Here is a 25,988-nt window from a genome sequence, read left to right on the forward strand (position 1 = left end):
TTTGTCGTCTGTCTTCCCCCAATTTTAGGCCGTGAGGCCGTTGTTGGGGAGGGACCGTCTCTCTCTGTTGCCGACTCGTCCTTCCCAAGCGCTTAGTCCAGTGCTCTGCACACAGTAAGCGCTCAGTAAATACTTTTAGACTGTGAGCCCACTGTTGGGTAGGGACTGTCTCTATATGTTGCCAACTTGTCCTTCCCAAGCGCTTAATCCAGTGCTCTGCACACAGTAAACGCTCAGTAAATACGATTGATTGATTGATTGATTGATTGATGGAATGAATGAATTGTCTCCAGTGTCGCCCAATTATCCTTCCCGAGCGCGGAGTCCAGTGCTCCGCCCACAGTCGGCGCTCAATAAATAGGATGGAATGAATGAAGGGGAGGGCCTGTCCTTCTCCATCGCGGTGGATGCATTTACACAACCGGCTTTTGGAGGCGGGGGGTGGGAATTCGTTCATTCAGTCATTCATTCATTCCATCGTATTTATTGAGCGCTTACTGTGTGCAGAGCACTGTACTAAGCGCTTGGGAAGTACCAGATGGCAACATATAGAGACGGTCCCTACCCAACAGCGGGCTCACAGTCTAGAAGCTCACTGAGAGCTTAAAAACTCTCAGTGCTTCGAGTCTAGAAGCCTACTGAGAGCTCACCTCCTCCAGGAGGCCTTCCCAGACTGAGCCCCCTCCTTCCTCTCCCCCCGCCTTACCTCCTTCCCTTCCCCACAGCACCTGTATATATATATATATGTATATATGTTTGAACGGATTTATTATTCTATTTATTTTACTTGTACATATTATTCTATTTATTTTATTTGGTTTATACGTTTTGTTTTGTTGTCTGTCTCCCCCTTCTAGACTGTGAGCCTGCTGTTGGGTAGGGACCGTCTCTAGATGTTGCCAACTTGTCCTTCCCAAGCGCTTAGTCCAGTGCTCTGCACACAGTAAGCGCTCAATAAATACGATTGATTGATTCTAGACTGTTGGGTAGGGACGGTTGCCAACTCGTCCTTCCAAAGCGCTTAGTACAGTGCTCTGCACACAGTGAGCGCTCAATACGATTGATTGATTGATTCTAGACTGTGAGCCCACTGTTGGGTAGGGACCGTCTCTAGATGTTGCCAACTTGTACTTCCCAAGCGCTTAGTCCAGTGCTCTGCACACAGTGAGTGCTCAATAAATACAATTGATTGATTGATTGATTTTAGGCTGTGAGTCCACTGTTGGGTAGGGACTGTCTCTATATGTTGCCATCTTGGACTTCCCAAGCGCTTAGTACGGTGCTCTGCACACAGTAAGCGCTCAATAAATACGATTGATTGATTGATTGATTGATAGAGCACGGGCCTGGGAGTCACAAGGCTTGCTGCCATTTGTCTGCTGCATAGGGATCCGCCAAGCTCGCTCTCTTCCTCCCTTCAAGGCCCTACTGAGAGCTCACCTCCTCCAGGAGGCCTTCCCAGACTGAGCCCCTTCCTTCCTCTCCCCCGCCTTACCTCCTTCCCTTCCCCACAGCACCTGTATATATGTTTATGCCTATTTACCACTCTATTTATTTATTTTACTTGTACATATCTATTCTATTTATTTTATTTTGTTAGTATGCTTGGTTTTGTTCTCTCCATCCCCCCCATCTTACCTCCTTCCCTTCCCCACAGCACCTGTATATATGTATATATGCTTGTACATATTTATTACGCTATTTATTTATTTATCTTACTTGTACATATCTATTCTATTTATTTTATTTTGTTAGTATGTTTGGTTTTGTTCTCTGTCTCCCCCTTTTAGACTGTGAGCCCACTGTTGGGTAGGGACCGTCTCTAGATGTTGCCAATTTGTACTTCCCAAGCGCTTAGTCCAGTGCTCTGCACACAGTGAGCGCTCAATACGATTGATTGATTGATTGATTTTAGACTGTGAGCCCACTGTTGGGTAGGGACTGTCTCTAGATGTTGCCAATTTGTACTTCCCAAGCGCTTAGTCCAGTGCTCTGCACACAGTAAGCGCTCAATAAATACGATTGATTGATTGATTGATTCTAGGACTGTGAGCCCACTGTTGGGTAGGGCCCGTCTCTCTATGTTGCCAACTTGTACTTCCCAAGCGCTTAGTCCACACAGTAAGCGCTCAATAAATACGATTGATTGATTGATTGATCTTAGACTGTGAGCCCACTGTTGGGTAGGGCCCGTCTCTATATGTTGCCAACTCGTCCTTCCCAAGCGCTTAGTCCAGTGCTCTGCACATAGTAGGCGCTCAATAAATACATTGATGATGATGACTGTCTCTGGATGTTGCCAACTTGGACTTCCCAAGCGCTTAGTCCAGTGCTCTGCACACAGTAAGTGCTCAATAAATACGATTGATTGATTGATTGATTGATTGATTTTAGACTGTGAGCCCACTGTTGCGTAAGGCCCGTCTCTCTATGTTGCCAACGTGTACTTCCCAAGCGCTTAGTCCAGTGCTCCGCACGCAGTAAGCGCTCAATCAATACGATTGATTGATTGATTTTAGGCTGTGAGCCCACTGTTGGGTAGGGCCTGTCTCTATATGTTGCCATCTTGTACTTCCCAAGCGCTTAGCACAGTGCTCCGCACACAGTGAGCGCTCAATCAATACGATTGACTGACTGACTGACTGACTGACTGACTGACTGACTGACTGACCGTCGCGTCCCCGCGAGGGCGGTGGGGGCGCGCATGCGCGGGTCCGAGCCCGCCGCGGGCCCCGCCCCCCTCGTACGTGCGGCGCGCGGGGCCACGTGACCCCGCCGAACGTGGCATTGTGTTATCACGTGACCCGGGGAGGGGAGGGGGGGAGAGGGGGCGCCGCCGCCGCCGTACGCGACGGAGCGGGGGGCGAAGATGGCGGACGAGGAGGCCGAGCCGGAGGCCCGCCCCGCCCCGACGGCATCGGGACCGGCCGCCGCCGCCGACCTGCGGCGCCTGGCCGAGCGGCTCCACGACCTGGAGCGGCGGCTGCGGGACAGCCGGGAGGCCGCCGTGGAGGCGGCCACGGAATACTGTCAGCGGCTGTGCCGGGTGAGGCCCCCCCCCCCACACACACACACCCCGCCCCCGTCCGTCCGTGAGGGACGGGGGCGTCCTCCTCGTCGTCGTCGTCGTCGTCGTCGTCGCCTCAGGGCCCGGCGCGCGCGCGCATCCCCTCATCCTCCCCCTCCCCCCCCCCTCCCGGCGGGCCCGGGCTTTGTTGTCCCCGCCGGGGCCGCGGCCTGAAGGGGGCCTTTGTTGTCCCCCTCCGCGCCGTCCTGCGGCCCGCTGCGCGCGCGCGCGCCACTGTACTAAGCGCCCCCGAAGGACGGCGGGGAGGCCGTGAGGGACGGCCTGGGGGACACCGCCCCCCCCCAAAAAAAAAAACCCAAAATCAGCCCCCCCCAACGGACGCCTTCTTGGGACCGCCTTTCCCCACCCCGGCCTTTAGACTGGGAGCCCACTGTTGGGTAGGGACTCTCTGCATATGTTGCCATCTTGTCGTTCCCAATCAATCAGTCAATCGTATTTATTGAGCGCTCACTACGTGCAGAGCACTGTGCTAAGCGCTTGGGAAGCACAAGTTGGCATCACCTAGAGACAGTCCCTACCCAACAGTGGGCTCACAGTCTGAAAGGGGGAGACGGAGAACGGAACCAAACATACCAACAAAATAAAATAAGCGGGATGGAAATGTACAAGTAAAATAAATAAATAAATAGAGTAATAAATATGTACAACCATATATACATGTTAGCACAGTGCTCTGCACACAGGAAGCGCGCCGTAAATGCGATGGATTGATTGATTCTTGATTCTCATTGATTCTTAAGAGGAGTAGCGGCGATGGTGTCTGCCGAGCGCTTACTACGTGCCAGGCGCTGTTGTAGGGACGGCTCGGTGGGAGCGGTTTGGGCCACCCCAGCCCTTTGATTCATAAGAGGAATAACGGCGATGGTGTCTGCTGAGCGCTCACTACGTGCCAGGCGCTGTTGTAGGGACGGCTCGGTGGGAGCGGTTTGGGCCATCCCAGTCCTTTGATTCGTAAGAGGAATAACGGCGATGGTGTCTGCTGAGCGCTCACTACGTGCCAGGCGCTGTTGTAGGGACGGCTCGGTGGGAGCGGTTTGGGCCACCCCAGCCCTTTGATTCGTAAGAGGAATAACGGCGATGGTGTCTGCTGAGCGCTCACTACGTGCCAGGCGCTGTTGTAGGGACGGCTCGGTGGGAGCGGTTTGGGCCACCCCAGTCCTTTGATTCATAAGAATAACGGCGATGGTGTTTGCTGAGCGCTCACTATGTGCCAGGCGCTGTTGTAGGCTCCCGGGTAGGGACGGCGCATCGGGATTGATAATAATGATGACCCCAACCTTTGATTCACAAGAGGAATAACGGCGATGGTGTCTGCTGAGCGCTCACTACGTGCCAGGTGCTGCTGTAGGCGCCCGGGTAGGGACGGCTCGGTGGGAGCGGTTTGGGCCACCCCAGCCCTTTGATTCATAAGAGGAATAACGGCGATGGTGTCTGCTGAGCGCTCACTACGTGCCAGGCGCTGTTGTAGGGACGGCTCGGTGGGAGCGGTTGTGGCCACCCCAGCCCTTTGATTCGTAAGAGGAATAACGGTGATGGTGTCTGCTGAGCGCTTACTACGTGCCAGGCGCTGTTGTAGGGACGGCTCGGTGGGAGCGGTTTGGGCCATCCCAGTCCTTTGATTCATAAGAATAACGGCGATGGTGTTTGCTGAGCGCTCACTATGTGCCAGGCGCCGTTGTAGGCTCCCGGGTAGGGACGGCGCAACGGGATTGATAATAATGATGACCCCAACCTTTGATTCACAAGAGGAATAACTGCGATGGTGTCTGCTGAGCGCTCACTACGTGCCAGGTGCTGCTGTAGGCGCCCGGGTAGGGACGGCTCGGTGGGAGCGGTTTGGGCCACCCCAGCCCTTTGATTCATAAGAGGAATAACGGCGATGGTGTCTGCTGAGCGCTTACTACGTGCCAGGCGCTGTTGTCGGGACGGCTCGGTGGGAGCGGTTTGGGCCACCCCAGCCCTTTGATTCGTAAGAGGAATAACGGTGATGGTGTCTGCTGAGCGCTCACTACGTGCCAGGCGCTGTTGTAGGGACGGCTCGGTGGGAGCGGTTTGGGCCACCCCAGCCTTTGATTCATAAGAGGAATAACGGCGATGGTGTCTGCTGAGCGCTCACTACGTGCCAGGCGCCGTTGTAGGCTCCCGGGTAGGGACGGCGCATCGGGATTGATAATAGTGATGACCCCAACCTTTGATTCACAAGAGGAATAACGGCGATGGTGTTTGCTGAGCGCTCACTACGTGCCAGGCGCTGCTGTAGGCGCCCGGGGTAGGGACGGCTCGGTGGGAGCGGTTTGGGCCACCCCAGCCCTTTGATTCATAAGAATAACGGCGATGGTGTCTGCTGAGCGCTCACTACGTGCCAGGCGCTGTTGTAGGGACGGCTCGGTGGGAGCGGTTGTGGCCACCCCAGCCCTTTGATTCGTAAGAGGAATAACGGTGATGGTGTCTGCTGAGCGCTTACTACGTGCCAGGCGCTGTTGTAGGGACGGCTCGGTGGGAGCGGTTTGGGCCATCCCAGTCCTTTGATTCATAAGAATAACGGCGATGGTGTTTGCTGAGCGCTCACTATGTGCCAGGCGCCGTTGTAGGCTCCCGGGTAGGGACGGCGCATCGGGATTGATAATAATGATGACCCCAACCTTTGATTCACAAGAGGAATAACGGCGATGGTGTTTGCTGAGCGCTCACTACGTGCCAGGCGCTGCTGTAGGCGCCCGGGTAGGGACGGCTCGGTGGGAGCGGTTTGGGCCACCCCAGCCCTTTGATTCATAAGAGGAATAACGGCGATGGTGTCTGCTGAGCGCTCACTACGTGCCAGGCGCTGTTGTAGGGACGGCTCGGTGGGAGCGGTTGTGGCCACCCCAGCCCTTTGATTCGTAAGAGGAATAACGGTGATGGTGTCTGCTGAGCGCTCACTACGTGCCAGGCGCTGTTGTAGGGACGGCTCAGTGGGAGCGGTTTGGGCCACCCCAGCCTTTGATTCGTAAGAGGAATAACGGCGATGGTGTCTGCTGAGCGCTTACTACGTGCCAGACGCTGTTGTAGGCTCCTGGGTAGGGACGGCGCATCGGGATTGATAATAGTGATGACCCCAACCTTTGATTCACAAGAGGAATAACGGCGATGGTGTCTGCTGAGCGCTCACTACGTGCCAGGTGCTGCTGTAGGCGCCCGGGTAGGGACGGCTCGGTGGGAGCGGTTTGGGCCACCCCAGCCCTTTGATTCATAAGAGGAATAACGGCGATGGTGTCTGCTGAGCGCTCACTACGTGCCAGGCGCTGTTGTAGGGACGGCTCGGTGGGAGCGGTTGTGGCCACCCCAGCCCTTTGATTCGTAAGAGGAATAACGGTGATGGTGTCTGCTGAGCGCTTACTACGTGCCAGGCGCTGTTGTAGGGACGGCTCGGTGGGAGCGGTTTGGGCCATCCCAGTCCTTTGATTCATAAGAATAACGGCGATGGTGTTTGCTGAGCGCTCACTATGTGCCAGGCGCCGTTGTAGGCTCCCGGGTAGGGACGGCGCATCGGGATTGATAATAATGATGACCCCAACCTTTGATTCACAAGAGGAATAACGGCGATGGTGTCTGCTGAGCGCTCACTACGTGCCAGGTGCTGCTGTAGGCGCCCGGGTAGGGACGGCTCGGTGGGAGCGGTTTGGGCCACCCCAGCCCTTTGATTCATAAGAGGAATAACGGCGATGGTGTCTGCTGAGCGCTTACTACGTGCCAGGCGCTGTTGTCGGGACGGCTCGGTGGGAGCGGTTTGGGCCACCCCAGCCCTTTGATTCGTAAGAGGAATAACGGTGATGGTGTCTGCTGAGCGCTCACTACGTGCCAGGCGCTGTTGTAGGGACGGCTCGGTGGGAGCGGTTTGGGCCACCCCAGCCTTTGATTCATAAGAGGAATAACGGCGATGGTGTCTGCTGAGCGCTCACTACGTGCCAGGCGCCGTTGTAGGCTCCCGGGTAGGGACGGCGCATCGGGATTGATAATAGTGATGACCCCAACCTTTGATTCACAAGAGGAATAACGGCGATGGTGTTTGCTGAGCGCTCACTACGTGCCAGGCGCTGCTGTAGGCGCCCGGGGTAGGGACGGCTCGGTGGGAGCGGTTTGGGCCACCCCAGCCCTTTGATTCATAAGAATAACGGCGATGGTGTCTGCTGAGCGCTCACTACGTGCCAGGCGCTGTTGTAGGGACGGCTCGGTGGGAGCGGTTGTGGCCACCCCAGCCCTTTGATTCGTAAGAGGAATAACGGTGATGGTGTCTGCTGAGCGCTCACTACGTGCCAGGCGCTGTTGTAGGGACGGCTCAGTGGGAGCGGTTTGGGCCACCCCAGCCTTTGATTCGTAAGAGGAATAACGGCGATGGTGTCTGCTGAGCGCTTACTACGTGCCAGACGCTGTTGTAGGCTCCTGGGTAGGGACGGCGCATCGGGATTGATAATAGTGATGACCCCAACCTTTGATTCACAAGAGGAATAACGGCGATGGTGTCTGCTGAGCGCTCACTACGTGCCAGGTGCTGCTGTAGGCGCCCGGGTAGGGACGGCTCGGTGGGAGCGGTTTGGGCCACCCCAGCCCTTTGATTCATAAGAGGAATAACGGCGATGGTGTCTGCTGAGCGCTTACTACGTGCCAGGCGCTGTTGTAGGGACGGCTCGGTGGGAGCGGTTGTGGCCACCCCAGCCCTTTGATTCGTAAGAGGAATAACGGCGATGGTGTCTGCTGAGCGCTCACTACGTGCCAGGCGCTGTTGTAGGGACGGCTCGGTGGGAGCGGTTGTGGGCACCCCAGCCTTTTGATTCGTAAGAGGAATAACGGCGATGGTGTCTGCTGAGCGCTCACTACGTGCCAGGCGCCGTTGTAGGCTCCCGGGTAGGGACGGCGCATCGGGATTGATAATAATGATGACCCCAGCCTTTGATTCATAAGAATAACGGTGATGGTGTTTGTTAAGCGCCTACTACGTGCCAGTGGTAGGCGCCGGGGTAGGGACGGCTTAGTGGGAGCGGTTGTGGCCACCCCAGCCTTTGACTCATAAGAATAACGGTGATGGTGTTTGTTAAGCGCCTACTACGTGCCAGACGCTGTTGTAGGCGCCGGGGTAGGGACGGCTTAGTGGGAGCGGTTTTCGCCACCCGCTCACTCATATTTATTGAGCGCCTACTGTGTGCAGAGCACTGCACTAAGCCTTTGATTCATGAGAATGACGGTGATGGTATTTGCTGAGCGCTCACTACGTGCCAGACGCTGTTGCAGGCGCCGGGGTAGGGATGGCTTAGTGGGAGCGGTTGTGGCCACCCCAGCCCTTTGATTCGTAAGAGGAATAACGGTGATGGTGTCTGCTGAGCGCTCACTACGTGCCAGGCGCTGTTGTAGGGACGGCTCTGTGGGAGCGGTTTGGGCCACCCCAGCCTTTGATTCGTAAGAGGAATAACGGCGATGGTGTCTGCTGAGCGCTCACTACGTGCCAGGCGCTGTTGTAGGGACGGCTCGGTGGGAGCGGTTTGGGCCACCCCAGCCTTTGATTCATAAGAGGAATAACGGTGATGGTGTCTGCTGAGCGCTCACTACGTGCCAGGCGCCGTTGTAGGCTCCCGGGTAGGGACGGCGCATCGGGATTGATAATAATGATGACCCCAGCCTTTGATTCACAAGAGGAATAACGGCGATGGTGTTTGCTGAGCGCTCACTACGTGCCAGACTCTGTTGTAGGCGCCGGGGTAGGGACGGCTTAGTGGGAGCGGTTGTGGCCACCCCAGCCCTTTGATTCATAAGAATAACGGCGATGGTGTCTGCTGAGCGCTCACTACGTGCCAGGCGCTGTTGTAGGCGCCGGGGTAGGGACGGCTTAGTGGGAGTGGTTTTAGCCATCCCAACCTTTGATTCATAAGAATAACGGTGATGGTGTTTGCTGAGCGCTTACTACGTGCCAGACGCTGTTGTAGGCGCCAGGGTAGGGACGGCTTAATGGGAGCGGTTTTCGCCACCCACTCACTCATATTTATTGAGCGCCTACTGTGTGCAGAGCACTGTACTAAGCCTTTAATCCGTAAGAATAACGGTGATAGTGTTTGCTGAGCGCTTACTACGTGCCGGATGCTGTTGTAGGCTCCCGGGTAGGGACGGCGCATCGGGATTGATAATAATGATGACCCCAACCTTTGATTCACAAGAGGAATAACGGCCATGGTGTTTGCTGAGCGCTCACTACGTGCCAGGCGCCGGGGTAGGGACGGCTTAGTGGGAGCGGTTTGGGCCACCCCAGCCTTTGATTCATAAGAGGAATAACGGCGATGGTGTCTGCTGAGCGCTCACTACGTGCCAGGCGCCGTTGTAGGCTCCCGGGTAGGGACGGCGCATCGGGATTGATAATAATGATGACCCCAGCCTTTGATTCACAAGAGGAATAACGGCCATGGTGTTTGCTGAGCGCTCACTACGTGCCAGACTCTGTTGTAGGCGCCCGGGTAGGGACGGCTCGGTGGGAGCGGTTTGGGCCACCCCAGCCCTTTGATTCATAAGAATAACGGCGATGGTGTCTGCTGAGCGCTCACTACGTGCCAGGCGCTGTTGTAGGGACGGCTCGGTGGGAGCGGTTGTGGCCATCCCAGCCTTTGATTCATTAGAGGAATAACGGTGATGGTGTTTGCTGAGCGCTTACTACGTGCCGGACGCTGTTGTAGACTCCTGGGTAGGGACGGCACATCGGGATTAATAATAATAATGATCCCAGCCTTTGATTCATAAGAATAACAGCGATGGTGTTTGCTGAGCGCTTACTACGTGCCAGACGCTGTTGTAGGCGCCGGGGTAGGGACAGCTTAGTGGGAGCGGTTTTGGCCATCCCAGCCTTTGATTCATAAGAATAACGGTGATGGTGTTTGCTGAGCGCTTACTACGTGCCAGACGCTGTTGTAGTCTCCCAGGTAGGGACGGCACATCGGGATTAATAATAGTAATGACCCCAGCCTTTGATTCATAAGACGAATAACGGCGATGGTGTTTGCTAAGCGCTTACTACGTGCCAGACACTGTTGAAGGCTCCCAGCAGGGACGGCGCATCGGGATTAATAATAATAATGATGATGATGATGTTTGTTAAATGCTCACTACGTGCCAAGCACTGTTCTAGGCGCTGGGGAAGGGACAGAAGGAATATGCCCCCCTCCGGATGGCTTCTTGGGACCGCTTTTCCCCACCCCAGCCTTTGATTCATAAGAGGAATAACGACGATGGTGTTTGCTGAGCGTTCACTACGTGCCAGATGCTGTTGTAGGCGCTCGGGTAGGGACGGCTTAGTGGGAGTGGTTTTGGCCACCCCAGCCTTTGATTCATAAGAATAACGGTGATGGTGTTTGCTGAGCGCTTACTACGTGCCAGACGCCATTGTAGGCTCCCGGGTAGCAACGGCACATCGGGATTGATAATAATGATGACCCCAGCCTTTGATTTATAAGAGGAATAATGGCCATGGTGTTTGCTAAGCGCTTACTACGTGCCAGACGCTGTTGTAGGCTCCTGGGTAGGGACGGCGCATCATGATTACTAATAATAATGACCCCAGCCTTTGATTCATAAGAGGAATAATGGCGATGGTGTTTGCTAAGCGCTTACTACGTGCAAGATGCTGTTATAGGCCCCGGGGTAGGGACGGCTTAGTGGGAGCGGTTGTGGCCACCCCAGCCTTTGATTCATAAGAATAACGGTGATGGTGTTTGCTGAGCGCTTACTACGTGCCAGGCACTGTTGTAGGCTCCCGGGTAGGGACGGCGCATCGGGATTAATAATAATGATGACCCCAGCCTTTGATTCATAAGAGGAATAACGGCCATGGTGTTTGCTGAGCGCTTACTACATGCCAGACGCTGTTGTAGGCCCCAGGGTAGGGATGGCTTAGTGGGAGTGGTTTTGGCCACCCCAGCCCTTTGATTCATAAGAATAACGGTGATGGTGTTTGCTGAGCGCTTACTACATGCCAGACATTGTTGTAGGCTCCCGGCAGGGACGGCGTATCGGGATTAATAATAATAATGATGATGATGATGATGTTTGTTAAACGCTCACTACGTGCCAAGCACTGTTCTAGGCGCCGGGGAAGGGACAGAAGGAATATGCCCTCCTCTGGACGGCTTCTTGGGACCGCTTTTCCCCATCCCAGCCTTTGATTCATAAGAGGAATAACGGTGATGGTGTTTGCCGAGCGCTTACTACGTGCCAGACGCTGTTGTAGGCGTCGGGGTAGGGACGGCTTAGTGGGAGCGGTTTTCGCCACCCTCTCTCTCACTCAATCGTATTTATTGAGCACTTACTGCGTGCAGAGCATTGTACTAAGCCTTTGATTCGTAAGAATAACGGCGATGGTGTTCACTGAGCGCTTACTACGTGCCAGACGCTGTTGTAGGTGCCGGGGTAGGGATGGCTTAGTGGGAGCGGTTTTGGCCATCCCAGCCTTTGATTCATAAGAGGAATAACGACGATGGTGTTCGCTGAGCGCTTACTACGTGCCAGACGCTGTTGTAGGCACCAGGGTAGGGACGGCTTAGTGAGAGCAATTTTTGCCACCCTCTCACTCACTCACTCACTCACTCACTCACTCAATCGTATTTATTGAGTGCCTACTGTGTGCAGAGCACTTTACTAAGCCTTTGATTCATAAGAAGAATAACGGTGATGGTGTTTGCTAAACGCTTACTACATGCCAAACACTGTTGTAGGTGCTGGGGTAGGGACGGCTTATTGGGAGCGGTTTTCGCCACCCCAAGCCTTTTAGTAGTATTAATAATAATGATGATGGTGGTATTTGTTAAGCGCTCACTACGTGCCAAGCACGGTTCTAAGGCGCCGGGGAAGGGACAGGAGGAATATGCCCCCCACGGGATGCCTTATTGGGAGCGGTTTTCGCCACCCCAGCCTTTGATTCATAAGAAGAATAACGGTGATGGTGACTGCTAAGCGCTTACTACGTGCCAAACACTGTTGTAGGCTCCCGGGTAGGGCCGGCTTATCGGGATTAATAATGATGATGATGATGATGATGATATTTGTTAAACGCTCACCACGGTTCTAGGCACCGGGGAAGGGACAGGAGGAATATGCCCTCCTCGGGACGGCTTATTGGGAGAGGTTTTCTCCACCCCAGCCTTCATTCATTCATTCATTCAATCAATCGTATTTATTGAGCGCTTACTGTGTGCAGAGCACTGGACTAAGTGGGAAGTCCAAGTTGGCAACATCTAGAGACAGTCCCTACCCAACAGCGGGCTCACAGTCTAGAAGGGGAAGACAGAGAACAAAACAAAACATATTAACCAAATAAAATAAATAGAATAAATATGTACAAATAAAATAGAGTAATAAATACGTAAAAACAAATATACATATATACAAGACATGTTTTCCCCACCCCTCAAGAACATCCAATGGTTGCCCATCCACCTCCGCATCAAGCAGAAACTCCTCTCACCACTGGCTTTAAAACAGTCCATCACCTTGCCCCTTCCTACCCTCCTACTACATGCCAGCCTGCACAGTTTGCTTCTCTAATGCTACTCCTCGCATTGTACCTTGATTTCATTTATCTCGCTGCCAACCTCTTGCCAATCCCTACCTCTGGCCCAGAACGCCCTCCCTCCTCATCTGACAGACAGTTTACTCTGCCCCCTCCAAGCCTTTTTGAAGGCACATCTCCAGGAGGCCTTCCCTGACTAAGCCCTCCTTTACTCTTTTCCCACTCCCTTATAATAATAATAATAACGGCATTTGTTAAGCGCTTACTATGTGCAAAGCACTGTTCTAAGCGCTGGGGGGGGGTTACAAGGAGATCAGGTTGTCCCATGTGGGGCTCACAGTCTTCATCCCCATTTTACAGATGAGGGAACTGAGGCTCCGAGAAGTTGTGACTTGCCCAAGGTCACGCAGCAGACATGGGGCGGAGCCGGGATTCGAACCCATGACTTCTGACTCCAAAGCCCGTGCTCTTTCCACTGAGCCACGCTGCTTCTCTTGACAGTCCCTTCTGTGTCGCTGACTCGTTCCCTTTATCCATTCCCCCTCCCAGACCTACAGCACTTACGTACATACCTGTAATGCATTTATATCAGTGTCTGCCTCCAACTCTAGAGTACAACCTCGCTGTAGACAGGGAATGTGTGTTTATTATATTGTACTCTCTCAAGCGCATAGTACAGTGCTCTGCACACAATAAGCATACGATTGACTGACCCACTGAATACTTATTAATCACGAATCCACAGCTTTTCTAAGGTAACCCTCGGGGGTTCCCAATATAAATGGGAGGACAGGGCTCTTTTCCAAACCTTGAAATCTCTAGGCAATTTTTCCTAAATTTGTTCTGCCTTGATATAACTGCAGGGGAAGGGAAGAGGAGGCCAGGGTTTAGGAGAGGAGATTGGGAGAGCTGATCATTCCTTAACAAAACAAAGCCCATGCACAGTTCTCTTTCATAGACTGTGAGCCCGCTGTTGGGTAGGGACTGTCTCTATGTGTTGCCGACTTGTACTTCCCAAGCGCTCAGTACAGTGCTCTGCACACAGTAAGCGCTCAGTAAATACGATTGATTGATTGATAATCCCAGGGGTGTCATAAAACCAGTGAGCATCTTTCCTGTCTTGAGGGGTCAGTTCCACTCTGTCTGCAGTGGGCTTGGGCTCTGCCACTTCTGGCTCCATGCTCAAGGCGAGGCTGCCCGCATCAAATTTGAAGACCTCAGCATTGTTTTGGATTTGCTTTTGTGAATAATGAAACGTTTGATTCATAAGAAGAATAACGGTGATGGTGTTTGGTGAGCGTTTACTATGTGCCAAACACTGTTGTAGGCGCCGGGGTAGGGACGGCTTATTGGGAGCGGTTTTTGCCACCCTCTCACTCACTCAATCATATTTATTGAGCGCTTACTGTGTGCAGAGCCTTTGATTCATAAGAAGAATAACGGTGATGGTATTTGCCAAGTGCTTAACTGCGTGCCAAGCACTGTTGTAGGTGCCGGGGTAGGGATGGCTTAGTGGGAGCGGTTTTCGCCACCCACTCAGTCAATCATATTTATTGAGTGCTTACTGTGTGCAGAGCACTATACTAAGCCGTTGATAAGAAGAATAACGGTGATGGTATTTGCCTAGCGCTTACTATGTGCCAAACACTGTTGTAGGCGCTGGGATAGGGGCAACTTTTTGGGAGCGTTTTTCACCACCCCAGCCTTTTAGTATTATTAATAATAATGGTGGTGATGATATTTGTTTAACGCTCACTACGTGCCAAGCACTGTTCTAGGCGCTGGGGTAGGGACTGGAGGAATATGCCCCCACCTCAAGACGGCTTATTGGGAGCGGTTTTCGCCACCCCAGCCTTTGATTCATAAGAATAACGGTGATGGTATTTAAGTGCTTACTACGTGCCAGCCACTGTTCTAGGCGCCCGGGTAGGAACAGGAGGAATACGCCTCCCTCGGGACGGCTTATTGGGAGCGGTTTTCACCACCTCGGCCTTTGAATAATAATAAGAATAACGGTGATGGTATTTGTTAAGCGCTTACTATGTGCCAAGCGCTGTTCTAGGTGCTGGGGTAGAGACAGGAGGAAGGTGCCCCCCTCGGGATGGCTTATTGGGAGAGGTTTTCTCCACTCCAGCCTTTTATTCATAATAACAGTAACGATGATAGTATTTGTTAAACGCTTACTAGGTGCCAACCACTGTTCTAGGTGCCGGGGTAGAGATAAGGTGATCAGATTGTCCCACGTGGGGCTCACCGTCTTAATCCCCATTTTACAGATGAGGGAACTGAGGCAGAGAGAAGTGAAACGACCGGCTCAGTCACACAGCCGACTGGCGAAGTCGCGGTTAGAACCCACGACCTCTGACGTCCAAGCCCGGGCTCTTGCCACTAAGCCACGCTGCTTTTAAACAGACACACTTCCCCCATCACCACCACCACCACCCACGTAAGCCTGTGGCCTCTTCCCTCTTAATAATAATCATAATAACGGTATTTGTTAAGCGCTTACTACGTGCCAAGCACTGTTCTAAGTGCCGGGGTAAATGCAAGGTTATCAGGCTGTCCCATGTGAAGCTCACAGTCTTAATCCCCATTTTAAAGATGAGGTAACTGAGGTACAGAGAAGTGAAGTGACTTGCCCAGGGTCACACAGCTGACTAGTGGTGGAGTCAGGATTAGAACCCACGTCCTCCGACTCCCAAGCCCGGGCTGTTGCCATTAGGCCGTGCTGTTTCACAAGCCTATGCCTTGCGAAGTGGGGTTGGGGGGCGAGTTCGATTTCCCCAACCCAGCCCGTTGTCTTGTACAGAATCCTCTCCTTCTCCTTGCCCACAGGCCCAGCGCTTTCCAGTAACTGCTCTCTAACTGGGACCATAAGCACCAGAGCATTGTCTCCCTCTGACTGGCGCCCAGACGTAGAGGCAGGACTCTTTCTGCATATGCTTAACCACATTTTGTGATGCTTTTTCAGCAGCCCCTAAACCGGCCCGCACCGTTGGTAGCTGGTAAGTTTGGTTAGGTTGCTGCTGTAACTTAAAAAAAAAAATTGTATGCAAAATATCCCAGGTGTGCCACTTGTTGGCTGAGTGACCTTGGACAAGTCACTTCACTTCCCTGGACCTCCGTTCCATCGTCCGTAAAATGGGGATTGAGACTGTGAGCCCTGTGTGGGGCAGGAACCGTGTCCAACCAATTCACCTTGGCACATAATAATCTCTTAACAAATACCATAATCATCATTATTTTTTTATGAGGGGCAGTGACTTGGGAATTATTCACCTTGTTAAATCCCCAGCGCTTAGAACAGTGCTTTGCACATAGTAAGCGCTTAATAAATGCCATTATTATTATTATTACTGACCTGAGGGTTGGTCACAAGTATCTGGAAAGAAATTGAGCAGAAATCCTTCATAAAGTGGAGCAAGAATAGTTAGCACCTGACAGTTGATTCTTCGCCCAGAAAAAATGGCATATTCACTTTTTGATGAAATTCTGACTCTCTAGAGGCAGACTGCTTAGAGGACTTTTCTTCTGGGGCACTTACTGTCCAGCTACTAAGCTTCCATTCAGAACCTTGCATTTTAAATGATTTAGGAATTACATGGCCTCTTTTCTCCAATTTGTGAGGTGAATAGGAAAGTATATACTATTTCTCTTTCTCTATAGGCAAATGCCGGGGACTGAGAGTCAGGAGGACCTGGTTTCTAATCCCAGCTCTGCCACTGTGCAAGTCACATTACTTCTCTGTGCCTCAATTACCCTATCCGTAATATGGGGATTAAGAATGTGAGCCCCATGTGGGACATGGACTGTAACCAACCTGATTAGCTTGTATTTACCCCAGCGCTTAGTATAGTGCCTGACACATAGTCAGCACTAAACAAATGCCGTTTAAAGAAAAAAAAAGGTTGAAGTGTATGTCATGATCTGACAGTGCGTGGTAGGCAGAATGAGGGTTTGAATCTATGATTTAAAACAATGTAGATGCCTTTTGCTCATCTTATTCAGGGAGTTTGTTCTTTAAGAATCCTTTAGAGAGCCTCAAATTATTGCCTCCTTTAGAGAAAGATGTTCCTCAGTGATGGAACTTTATTAGGTGTCTTGAGATCCCTTTTGGTAGGTTTCAAGTCTTAACTGTAATGAAGCAGGAATACACAAATTGGACGCATTTTTAAAATTAGGGGAAAGTTTGTTGTGTTTTCCAATAAATAAACAATTATGCCTCCTGTGTTCCAGTTGGAAGCGGAATTTTAAGTTAGTTTTTCTGTGCATAAGTAGAATTGCTCCCACAGCAGAATTCACAATCTGTTTTTCTGTGGTTCTAATAATGGTTTTGAAAGGAATACCATGCTAGGCTACCCTTTCAGGGGTCTTTAAGTTTCAGCTGATGGCTTGTTAAATGCATTTAAGCTTAGTCTTTGATTTGAATAAGCAGGAACAATGTTGATTTACAGTGCCTACTTGAAGTGTAGGCTTTTTCTTTTGATAGGCTACATGAATGGAAGTTTGGAATGCTAGATACATTCTGTCATCTGTCATTATTCCCCATACTTTTAGTAAAGATCAGTCTATGGAGGCCAAATTGTAGCGTGTATATATAATGTTCACAACATGGCGTTGTTCGGTAACTTTCTGACCTCAGTAATCTCACTTTCAGAGGACTACATGTATAAATACTCATGTGTCTTACAAAAACAAAAATGAGTTGGCAATTAATGGGGGTCAGAATTCATTGTTAAATCTTTACTGTTGCAGTAAAAAGAAACATTGGTAAAAATGTAACAGGAAAATCCTACTTGGAGTGTCACAAATCATGCAGAGGATAGATCATAATCTGCAAATTCTCTCTTCTGTTGGTAACGAGGCAAATTCTCTCTTCTATTGGGAACAAACGAGCATTCTCGCATCAATACAGAAGTTTAAAGGAATGCTTACCTTATTGGTATTCCGTTTTTTTGTAATTATGGTACCATTTGATAGCTTTCTCTTGCTTTCCATAAACCTAAATTGATCACTTTACGATGGATCGAGGGGGTTGAAAAGGAACGGAGGCAGAGCGCCACCCCAAAGTCAAAAATACTTAGTGTTGATATTTTTGTCCCACTCACAAATCTGTTTTCAGACTTCTAAAACAGACTGGAATTATCAGGGGCGGTCTGAGCAATTTTGAACTGGTTCTTCAAATGACTGAAGTCAGTGGAATTTTCTAAAATATTTGAGGGCTTTCTAGATCATTGTTTTTTTTAAATGGTATTTAAACAGTGCCAGGCACTGTTCTAATGTGCTGGATTAGATACAAAGTAATCAGGTCGGGCATGGCACCTGTCCCACCCACGTGGGGCTCACAGTCTTAATCCCTCATTTTACAGAGAAGGTAACTGAGGCCTAGAGAAGTGAAACGACTTGCCCAAGACCACACAGCAGACAAGTGGCAGAGCCCGGACTAGAACCCAGGTCCTTCTGACTCCCAGGGCCGTGCTGTATATCGAATGGGTCATGCTGCTTCTGACAAATAGTAACAATTGTCACAATGCTTGATTTCTCTTATGTTTCAAATATCTGCCTATTAGGGAACATTTAAGTACTGTAGTACTTCATACTGTAGTACTGCATAGTGTCATCTCAGTCTTGGCTATTATTTCCTTTTTTAAAAAACTTGGAATAAGAAAATATGAGATTACGATCCAGCTAGAATTACTTAAAATGTGAATTGTCGGGGGGAGATTGTAGTTAAAGGTTAGCTTTTTCTAATAAAACTTTGAAATCTGTTTTATTCACTTTTTAATGGATTTGCTTGATTACCATATGTGACTTGAGGAAATTAGTTATCAAAGACTTAAAAGAAATAATTAAGCTTTTGAATAATTTGCCTCTCTTACCACACCTTTTCCTCTTTTACCAGGAAAGCAGGTACTGTTAGAGGGTTATCTAGAAATGCATTTTTTCAAATGGGAGGTATAAACAAATAAAGAAATGATGCCATTAATTTACATTAACCCCCCCCCCCACACAAAAATGTAGTTCAAGTTTCTTCAAACCAGAATAAATTATAGCATGTTTATTCCGTAGTAATTGCTGTAGGTATTGAGGGAGTAATAAGTCGTTTGAATTTAAAGTTTATAAATTAGTTAAAGCTCATGGGACTTAACTTTTTTTCATGTGTATAGCAGTATGATCGCAGGCCAGAGATAGTCCAGAAGCAAGAATTTCATTTTTAGCGATTCAGGTGAAGGCGCTTAACTTCTCTGTGCCTCAGTTCCCTCATGTGTAAAATGGGGATTAAGACTGTGAGCCCCATGTGGGACAACCGGATCACCTTGTATCTCCCCAGCGCTTAGAACAGTGCTTTGCACATAGTAAGCGCTTAACAAATATTATTATTATTATTATTCACCTTCCTGGAACTTGGTTCCAGGAGAGTAAAGGAAGACCAGGGGCTCTCTGCAGCCTCACTCTTGCTAAAGTGCCTATTGTGAGGTGCTGTCCAGGAAAGCACAATGTCCCACATCAAAGTTTGTTTATTTTAATAACAGGGAAATCATGAATTCACAGACCTGGTTTATTTAGTTAATAAAATTGTACTCCATATAGTATGGCAAAAATCAAGTTACTATCCCTCCCTGGAAGCTCATCACATTCTGAGTCTTTCTCGGATGATTTTTTGAGGGAGGGTGGGATAAATACATCTTGCACCGTGATCTAGTGATGTCTCTTTTCTGTGACATTCATTTGAGCCTACCTCACTAACTTATTTTTCCAAAGACCACTGCATTGTTCTTAGCACCCTCCTGTTCCACTTTATAATCTTCTCTTTGGGTTGAGGTCTTCAGAGAAACTTTAACAAAGAATCGTTGCTGTGTTAGCAGTTCCTCGTCCTGCACTACTATTGATCTAGGATAAATCTTTCAAATTCTAGGCTTCAGTGAAATTGCAATTCATTTGAAAATATTGCAGCTGAAATTTTCTCTATCGGTGTCATTTCAGTGTCTACTCTGTGCAAAGCACTCACTATATGTGCCTAGGAGAGTCCGAGAGAGTTGGTCCCCATACCTAATTCATGAACTTCCCATGATATTCCACTTCCATTCCTTCCCCTGACTTTTTGTAGTCTTGTGTACTAAATTTAAGTTCAACAGTCTCTGAGACTGGCTCTTATTTCTCTCCTCTTCCTACCCCATACTATACTTTCATGCTTTTCACTGGAGCTATACGTTTTTATCCCACCTCTATCTCTGGCATTTGTCCCTTAGACCACTCCACAAGCCACCGTTCCCTCTTTTCAGTCTCTCTCTTCAAGGCACCTTATGAGAAACTTGATCTGATATCTGAACTCAGTTGGGCTGGACCAGCATTGTTTGATGCTCAGATAATGCCACAGTTTGTTTGGTTTAAGTCCAGGTAGTAAGCCGTTTAGCCACAAATCATGCCCAAAGCTATCCTTCCTAGTGACGTACTGGCACTCAAATGCTGTGCAACTTAACCATTTTTTCCCTCTTGAGGGAAATGGGCAAACGTACTAAATTTCCTAAAACAAAACATTAAAAGCTCTTTAATCACGGAGATTCCAAGTTGATCCTGCTTTTAAAAGTGCTTTGGTATTGGGTATTCCAAGTATGGAATGTAATAAGCCTTTGCCTCTAAAGAGGGACCATGACAAGAATTGCCTTGGTGCGTCAGGCAACCGGTCTATTCAGTCCCATATGTGGAAGGGGCAGTGAGATGCTCCGTAACATTTTCAAGTACTGATGGGTAAAAACTACAGAACAGTGAATTATTTTTTAAAAGGCATTTGCTGCAGTAGTTGTTTCTCATTTTTTCAGGTTAAATGCTGATGGGGATCAAGGGTACGAAAATCTAAACCTGAGTGAGGAGGTAGAAAAGTAGCGGGGGTGGGTGGGGGGCTGCATGGTTTATTGGGATGGCATGGCCTTAGCATAAGGACACCCGGGTTCTCGTCTCAGCTCTGCTGTGGCCTGTTCATTCAATCGTATTTATTGAGCGCTTATTGTGTGCAGAGCACTGTACTAAGCGCTTGGGAAGTACAAGTTGGCAACATATAGAGATGGTCCCTACCCAACAGTGGGCTCACAGTCTAGAAGGGGGAGACAGAACAAAACAAAACATATTAACAAAATAAAATAAATAGAATAAATATGTACAAATAAAATAAATAAATAGAGTAATAAATACGTACAAACATATATACATATATGCAGGTGCTGTGGGGAAGGGAAGGAGGTAAGGCGGGGGGATGGACAGCAGGGGGAGGAGGAGTTATATGACTGGGAAATATGACTGTATGATTCCACCCCTTTGGACCTCAGTTTCATCATCTGTAAAATGAGGATCCAGTATCTGCCCTTCCAGTCTCTCACAGACCGTGGGCCTTTATGCTCCCCCAAATGATGATGTGCTCCGAGGTGTCCGTCGTGACCTGGGAACAGTCATCAGTGATTTCACCGTCTTTTTCTCCTAAGATATAGGTCATTTGGAACAGTTACCAAAAAGACCAATAAATTGCTGCTTGGCACATTCAAGAAAAGTGTAGAAAACAAAATATATCCCCTTGCCCCTGCTAGATCCATGAAGGCAATGAGGGTGAATGCTGATTTTACTGTAGTAATAGTAATAATAATAATAATAATAATAATAATAATAATATTTTCGGCTTACTGTATGACAAGCACATAGTAAAGACTAAGTAGAGACTTAGGCATAGTAGGGACTAAGCGCTGGGGTAGGTACAAGATAATCAGGTTGGATACAATCCGTTCCCTATAGAGGGCTGTATCTCAGGTCCTTAGTGCAGGGCTGTGCTCAAAGGAGGTGCCCAAACAATCCCATAGATTATCGTTATTTAAAACATTGTATGTCCATACCTCCTTTCAATTCTGATTGCCGCATTTTGGAGGTGGGCATAATAGAGTTGAACAGTATATCTGTAAGGGCAACCAAGATGATCTGCGGAATGGAACACCTTTTATAGACTGGAAAAAGGAGGGTTATAATGGAAATTACAAAGTGGACAACAACACCAGGACCAAGAGGTGCTCCTTGAAGTTTGAAGGTGGTAGTTTCAAAGTGAACGAAGGTGACACAGCAGGTGGTAGTCCTCTAGAATTCATTCTCCCAGAAACTTGTGTGAGCCGAAAATCACCTGGGATAAAGAAAGGGTTTGCATAAATTCAAGAAGTGATTCATAATAGAGGGAAAAGTGAAGGTGGCTGGTTAGTTGAATGTCAAGGATAATAATTTTCCGGTTGTTCCAAGCAGCCTTTAGCAGCACCACTGTCTGAGAATGAAATCATACCCCTGACGCAGTGGCTTAGTTTTATTTTTTTTTGTCCTAATCGTGTTTTCAACATTGCCCCAAGACACTTGGAAGAAAGTTCCCTCTAAGCTGTAAACTCATTTTTGGCAAGGAACGCATCTTCCAGCTCTGCTGAATGGAACTCTCCCAAGTACTTAAAATAGTGCTTTGCATGCAGTAAGCGCTCAATAAATATCATTGATTATTACCCTGGTTGCCCCTCTTCAATGATTATTCTCTTGGTTAGGGATATACCTAACATCTAACGTCTCTACCTTCCCTAACAATCAGAATTATCACCTTTTAATGGATCTAAATCTTTCTTGAATGTATTGTGAATTACGAATGTAGGCTTCCATGCCAATAACTGCAAAACTGTCATAGGTATATGATGATGGTATTAATGCTTACTATGTGCCATGCTGAGCGCTGGGGTAGATATAAATTAATCAAATTGGAAAGTCCCGAAATAGCCTGTGCACCAAAAAGGTATTTGTCAAATTAGTGTTCTGATTTGCTATCACTTATGTGTCTGTATCAATGAACCTAGAAGAATAAGGTAAGGAAAGCATTTTTCAACCATCACACATATTCCTTGCTTTCTAGGAATAAACTTGGCTCAGTAGATTAAGATGTGTATTGGGTTCCAGGATCCAGGTTCTTATTTTGGCTTTGCACTGGCATGTCTGTTTTGTTTCTCTGTGTAATGTTTCCGCTTTTCTTTCTCACTCTCTGAATTAGGATACAAACCTACTTCGGTGACTTGGTGTAAGCAGAAATTGATTAAAAAAAAATTATAGTGAATGTTAAGAGGAGTCACTCAGCTGTGCTATACAGTATATTTGTCACTTTCTGGGCCTCAATTTCCTCATTTGTAAAATGACAATTTAATACCTGCTTTCTCTCCTACTTGGACTGTGAGCCCCATGTGGGACAGTGTCAGCTTAACTCATATGTACCCCAACATTTAGAACGGTGCTTGTCACAAAATAAGTGCTTAACAAATACCATAATGATAATAATATAATGTACTTTGACATGACTATTTCAAGACTTACCTCTTGTATTATTGTCAAGACTACCTCCTGAGCCCACTATATATCTGGCCGGGAAAGGAAACTGAACGACTTGCAGGATCATAATAATAATTGTGGTATTTGTTAAGCACTTACTATGTGCCAGGCACTGTACTAAGTGCTGGGGTGTATACAATCAAATCTGGTTGACACAGACACTATTCCACATGGGGCTCACCGTTTCATTCCCCATTTTCCAGATGAGGTAACTGAGGCACAGAGAAGTGAAGTGACTTGCCCAAGGTCACACAGCAGACAAGTGGTGGAGATGGGAGCATATGTAGTTACAGCCAAATTTTCCTCTGTGGTGATAATTCCTCAATTATTGTTGCGAGGGGTTAGAAGTAATGGGAGGAGGTGGTGACTTGAGAAATTAAGTTTTGATTTTGGTAAGCGATTATTTTGTTTCAGTAAAACCGTTAAATCAGTGGTAAAAATAGTTTCACAATGTTTAATGAAATCAATAGACCCCACTTTTACGGAATTAGAGATATTGGTCACTGTCCGCGGTAAATGTTCATTGCATGCCTGTTCTGCATTAAACACAGTGCCCAAGGCAGTATAGAGGATTCAAGTATGCTACTTTAAAGTGCTTATATCTTCCCTTTTTTGCTTCCAAAGGCAACTATTTTATGTCAAGGATTCAGTATATTAGAGCAAACTGCTCCATATATTATGCTATTCCTTCTTTCTTTATATAGAAAAACATGTATTTCTAGACTCTTGGGTTTCTTGCAGCCTTTCAGTGTACAAGACCAATGAATTTAGTTGTGAATAGTTGTTGGGCTTTCGTATGCTCAAGCATGGAAAAATGCATGTAATTGTAGTTCATCATAATTTATGCTCTATATGCTAGGCAGTATCGTCCCTAGACAATTCTGTAGATATTCTTAACCAAATTTTAGAGTAATTAAGACGTTATTTGGTAATGTGTATTTTGTGCTTGTGAAGGATCTGTTCCTATTGACAAATTCATAGATCGTTGTTTAGCTGTTTGATTTTATCTTAAACAGCATTTTAGAGCTTATTTGCAATTCCTTTGTAATTTGGTTGAGATTAAATAGGCGTCAACAAATAAAACAAGAAGTGGTTTAGAATTTTTGTTTTGTCTGGAATAAGATTTTTTTGGTGGGAATTTATGGCAGCAGATCGGTGCATCTCCCTTGAAATTTTGGGCTGTAGCAAGAAATGCATGAATGCCTCCACTGTAGCACTTGTACAGATTAGATTATAGGAAAATCTCATAATATTAAATTTAAAATGTGATTCTTTGGGTGGAGAGGTGTTAACAGGGAAACTCTTGAGATCTCTTAGAATACTTCGTGGTTTTCAGTCTGGCAATGAATAATCAGTTTGGATTTTAACTTTGAAAAAGTCCCTTCAAGTATGAGACTTGATGTGTTAGTTTTTATTTCCCTCTTGTCCCTTCTCAAAGTCTTAATTGAATAATTTTTTTTTCTAGTATGGCATGTCTGTTTTCCAGGGTGGTTACTCCAATGGATCCTGAATCATGGGATGATGTTTGGTAAATTACCTGGCTCTTTTCTAGCCTCTGAGTTGGTTAAGGACACAAGAAGTTTCCTGGAGGGCAAGTGGGGTTCTCCCAGCCAGGAGCCTTCCTTGGCCCTGTTCCTACTTCATTTCTTCTGTACTGAATGTTAGCAAGGCAACAAACGTGACCTAGTTAGGGTAGCCCTGCCAAAAACCCAGCAAGAGTTGTATAGGTCTCTGTCATAGTTTGAAGTGTGTGTGTGTGTGTGTGTGTATGTGTTTGTGTGTGTGTCACAACCTTTCCCGTTCTCTGAATTTTGGCCTCTCTTGGGAAGAACATTCAACTTCTGGATCAAATAATACCGTAGATATTCTTACTCCTTTTCTCAAGGCTGTAATAATTGTCATTTCTTTGCCTTAATTTATCTACAGAATTGCAATACTCTTCAGCTGTCCGAGGAAATTGTAGTGCAGCATCCCAAAAGGTCTTGTTGCTTTGACACTATACATATTTAGCTGTATTAAACTTATCTTAGTTGGAAGTTCTTATGCACTGGCAATCTTTCAAAGCCATAGCGTATGTACTTGTCCAGAGCTGATTAGTTAGATCATATTGGGATGGGCTTGAAGTATGGCTTAGAGTTTAAGCCCAATTCATCAGTTTTCAGTCAAAATGGGTTGCAGTCATCACGATAGAATGTAGTTGAATAATACAGTAATCAATCTTTTTAATGGTCCTCAGTGCTCTCTTTAATGCCACACACTTTGTTTCTCAATTGACAAAGTTATAGTGAGCTAAAATATCATCTCAGAACAACTCGCCAAATTCACTTTTGATTGGAAAGTGCTCATATTAGTTCAATTTTGTGTTGATTACATTAAGCTAATCTGAAAGGAGCTATTTTGGAAATTGAGTAACAGGGCATGTGATTTTAAGGCATAAGTGAAATCTTCATAGTTTCTTGCTATGTTAATGGCAATATTAACAGAAAAATTTAGTCCATCATCTATGTGGAAAATATTAAGGAGGCAATCTTGGACAGCATTAAGGTACAGTTTTCATGAAAAAGCTTTAGAAACTCCAGTTCAATTGTAAGAAGCCTATACTGAAGGGAATGAACTGTGTATTTCCTAGGAGGTTCTTAAATCTGAGCCCCTTCCTTAAGGATGGTTTACCAAATGAGTGTGAGGACAGTGGTGATAAATGTGACTGAGGTCTCAGGTAGTTTGTTCTGGAACCACCAACTGCATCCATTCTCTTTACGGGCAATTCCACAGTGCAAGCCACTGGGCCCAGAGGGACTTGTGAGTGTGTGGGTGGCCCAGCACAAACCACCAACACTATGGAAAATGTAAGAGGCAAAATTTATAAGGAATTCCCCATATCCCTCTTAATTCCATGAAAAGAAACCAAACAAATGGAGTAGAGTTCGTTCCAAGTGATATTTAGGGATTCTACTGTCCACTGGCAATTTTGGTTTGTCAAAACTGTCTACCAGTAGTTCT

The 25,988-nt window shown here is 47.7% G+C and overlaps 1 protein-coding gene across 1 annotated transcript in view; it reads left to right on the forward strand.

Moving 5' to 3' along the window:
- The first annotated feature begins 2,869 nt into the window (after window positions 1-2,869).
- Window positions 2,870-25,988, forward strand: part of ZNF292 (zinc finger protein 292) — a 61,495-nt gene continuing 38,376 nt past the window's right edge. Inside the window, exon 1 of the mRNA XM_038760888.1 lies at window positions 2,870-3,046. Coding sequence (XP_038616816.1) covers window positions 2,870-3,046 — 177 coding nt within the window. The remainder of the gene's footprint in view (window positions 3,047-25,988) is intronic.

Source organism: Tachyglossus aculeatus, chromosome 19 (genome assembly GCF_015852505.1).
Source record: "Tachyglossus aculeatus isolate mTacAcu1 chromosome 19, mTacAcu1.pri, whole genome shotgun sequence".
Taxonomy (NCBI): Eukaryota; Metazoa; Chordata; class Mammalia; order Monotremata; family Tachyglossidae; genus Tachyglossus; species Tachyglossus aculeatus.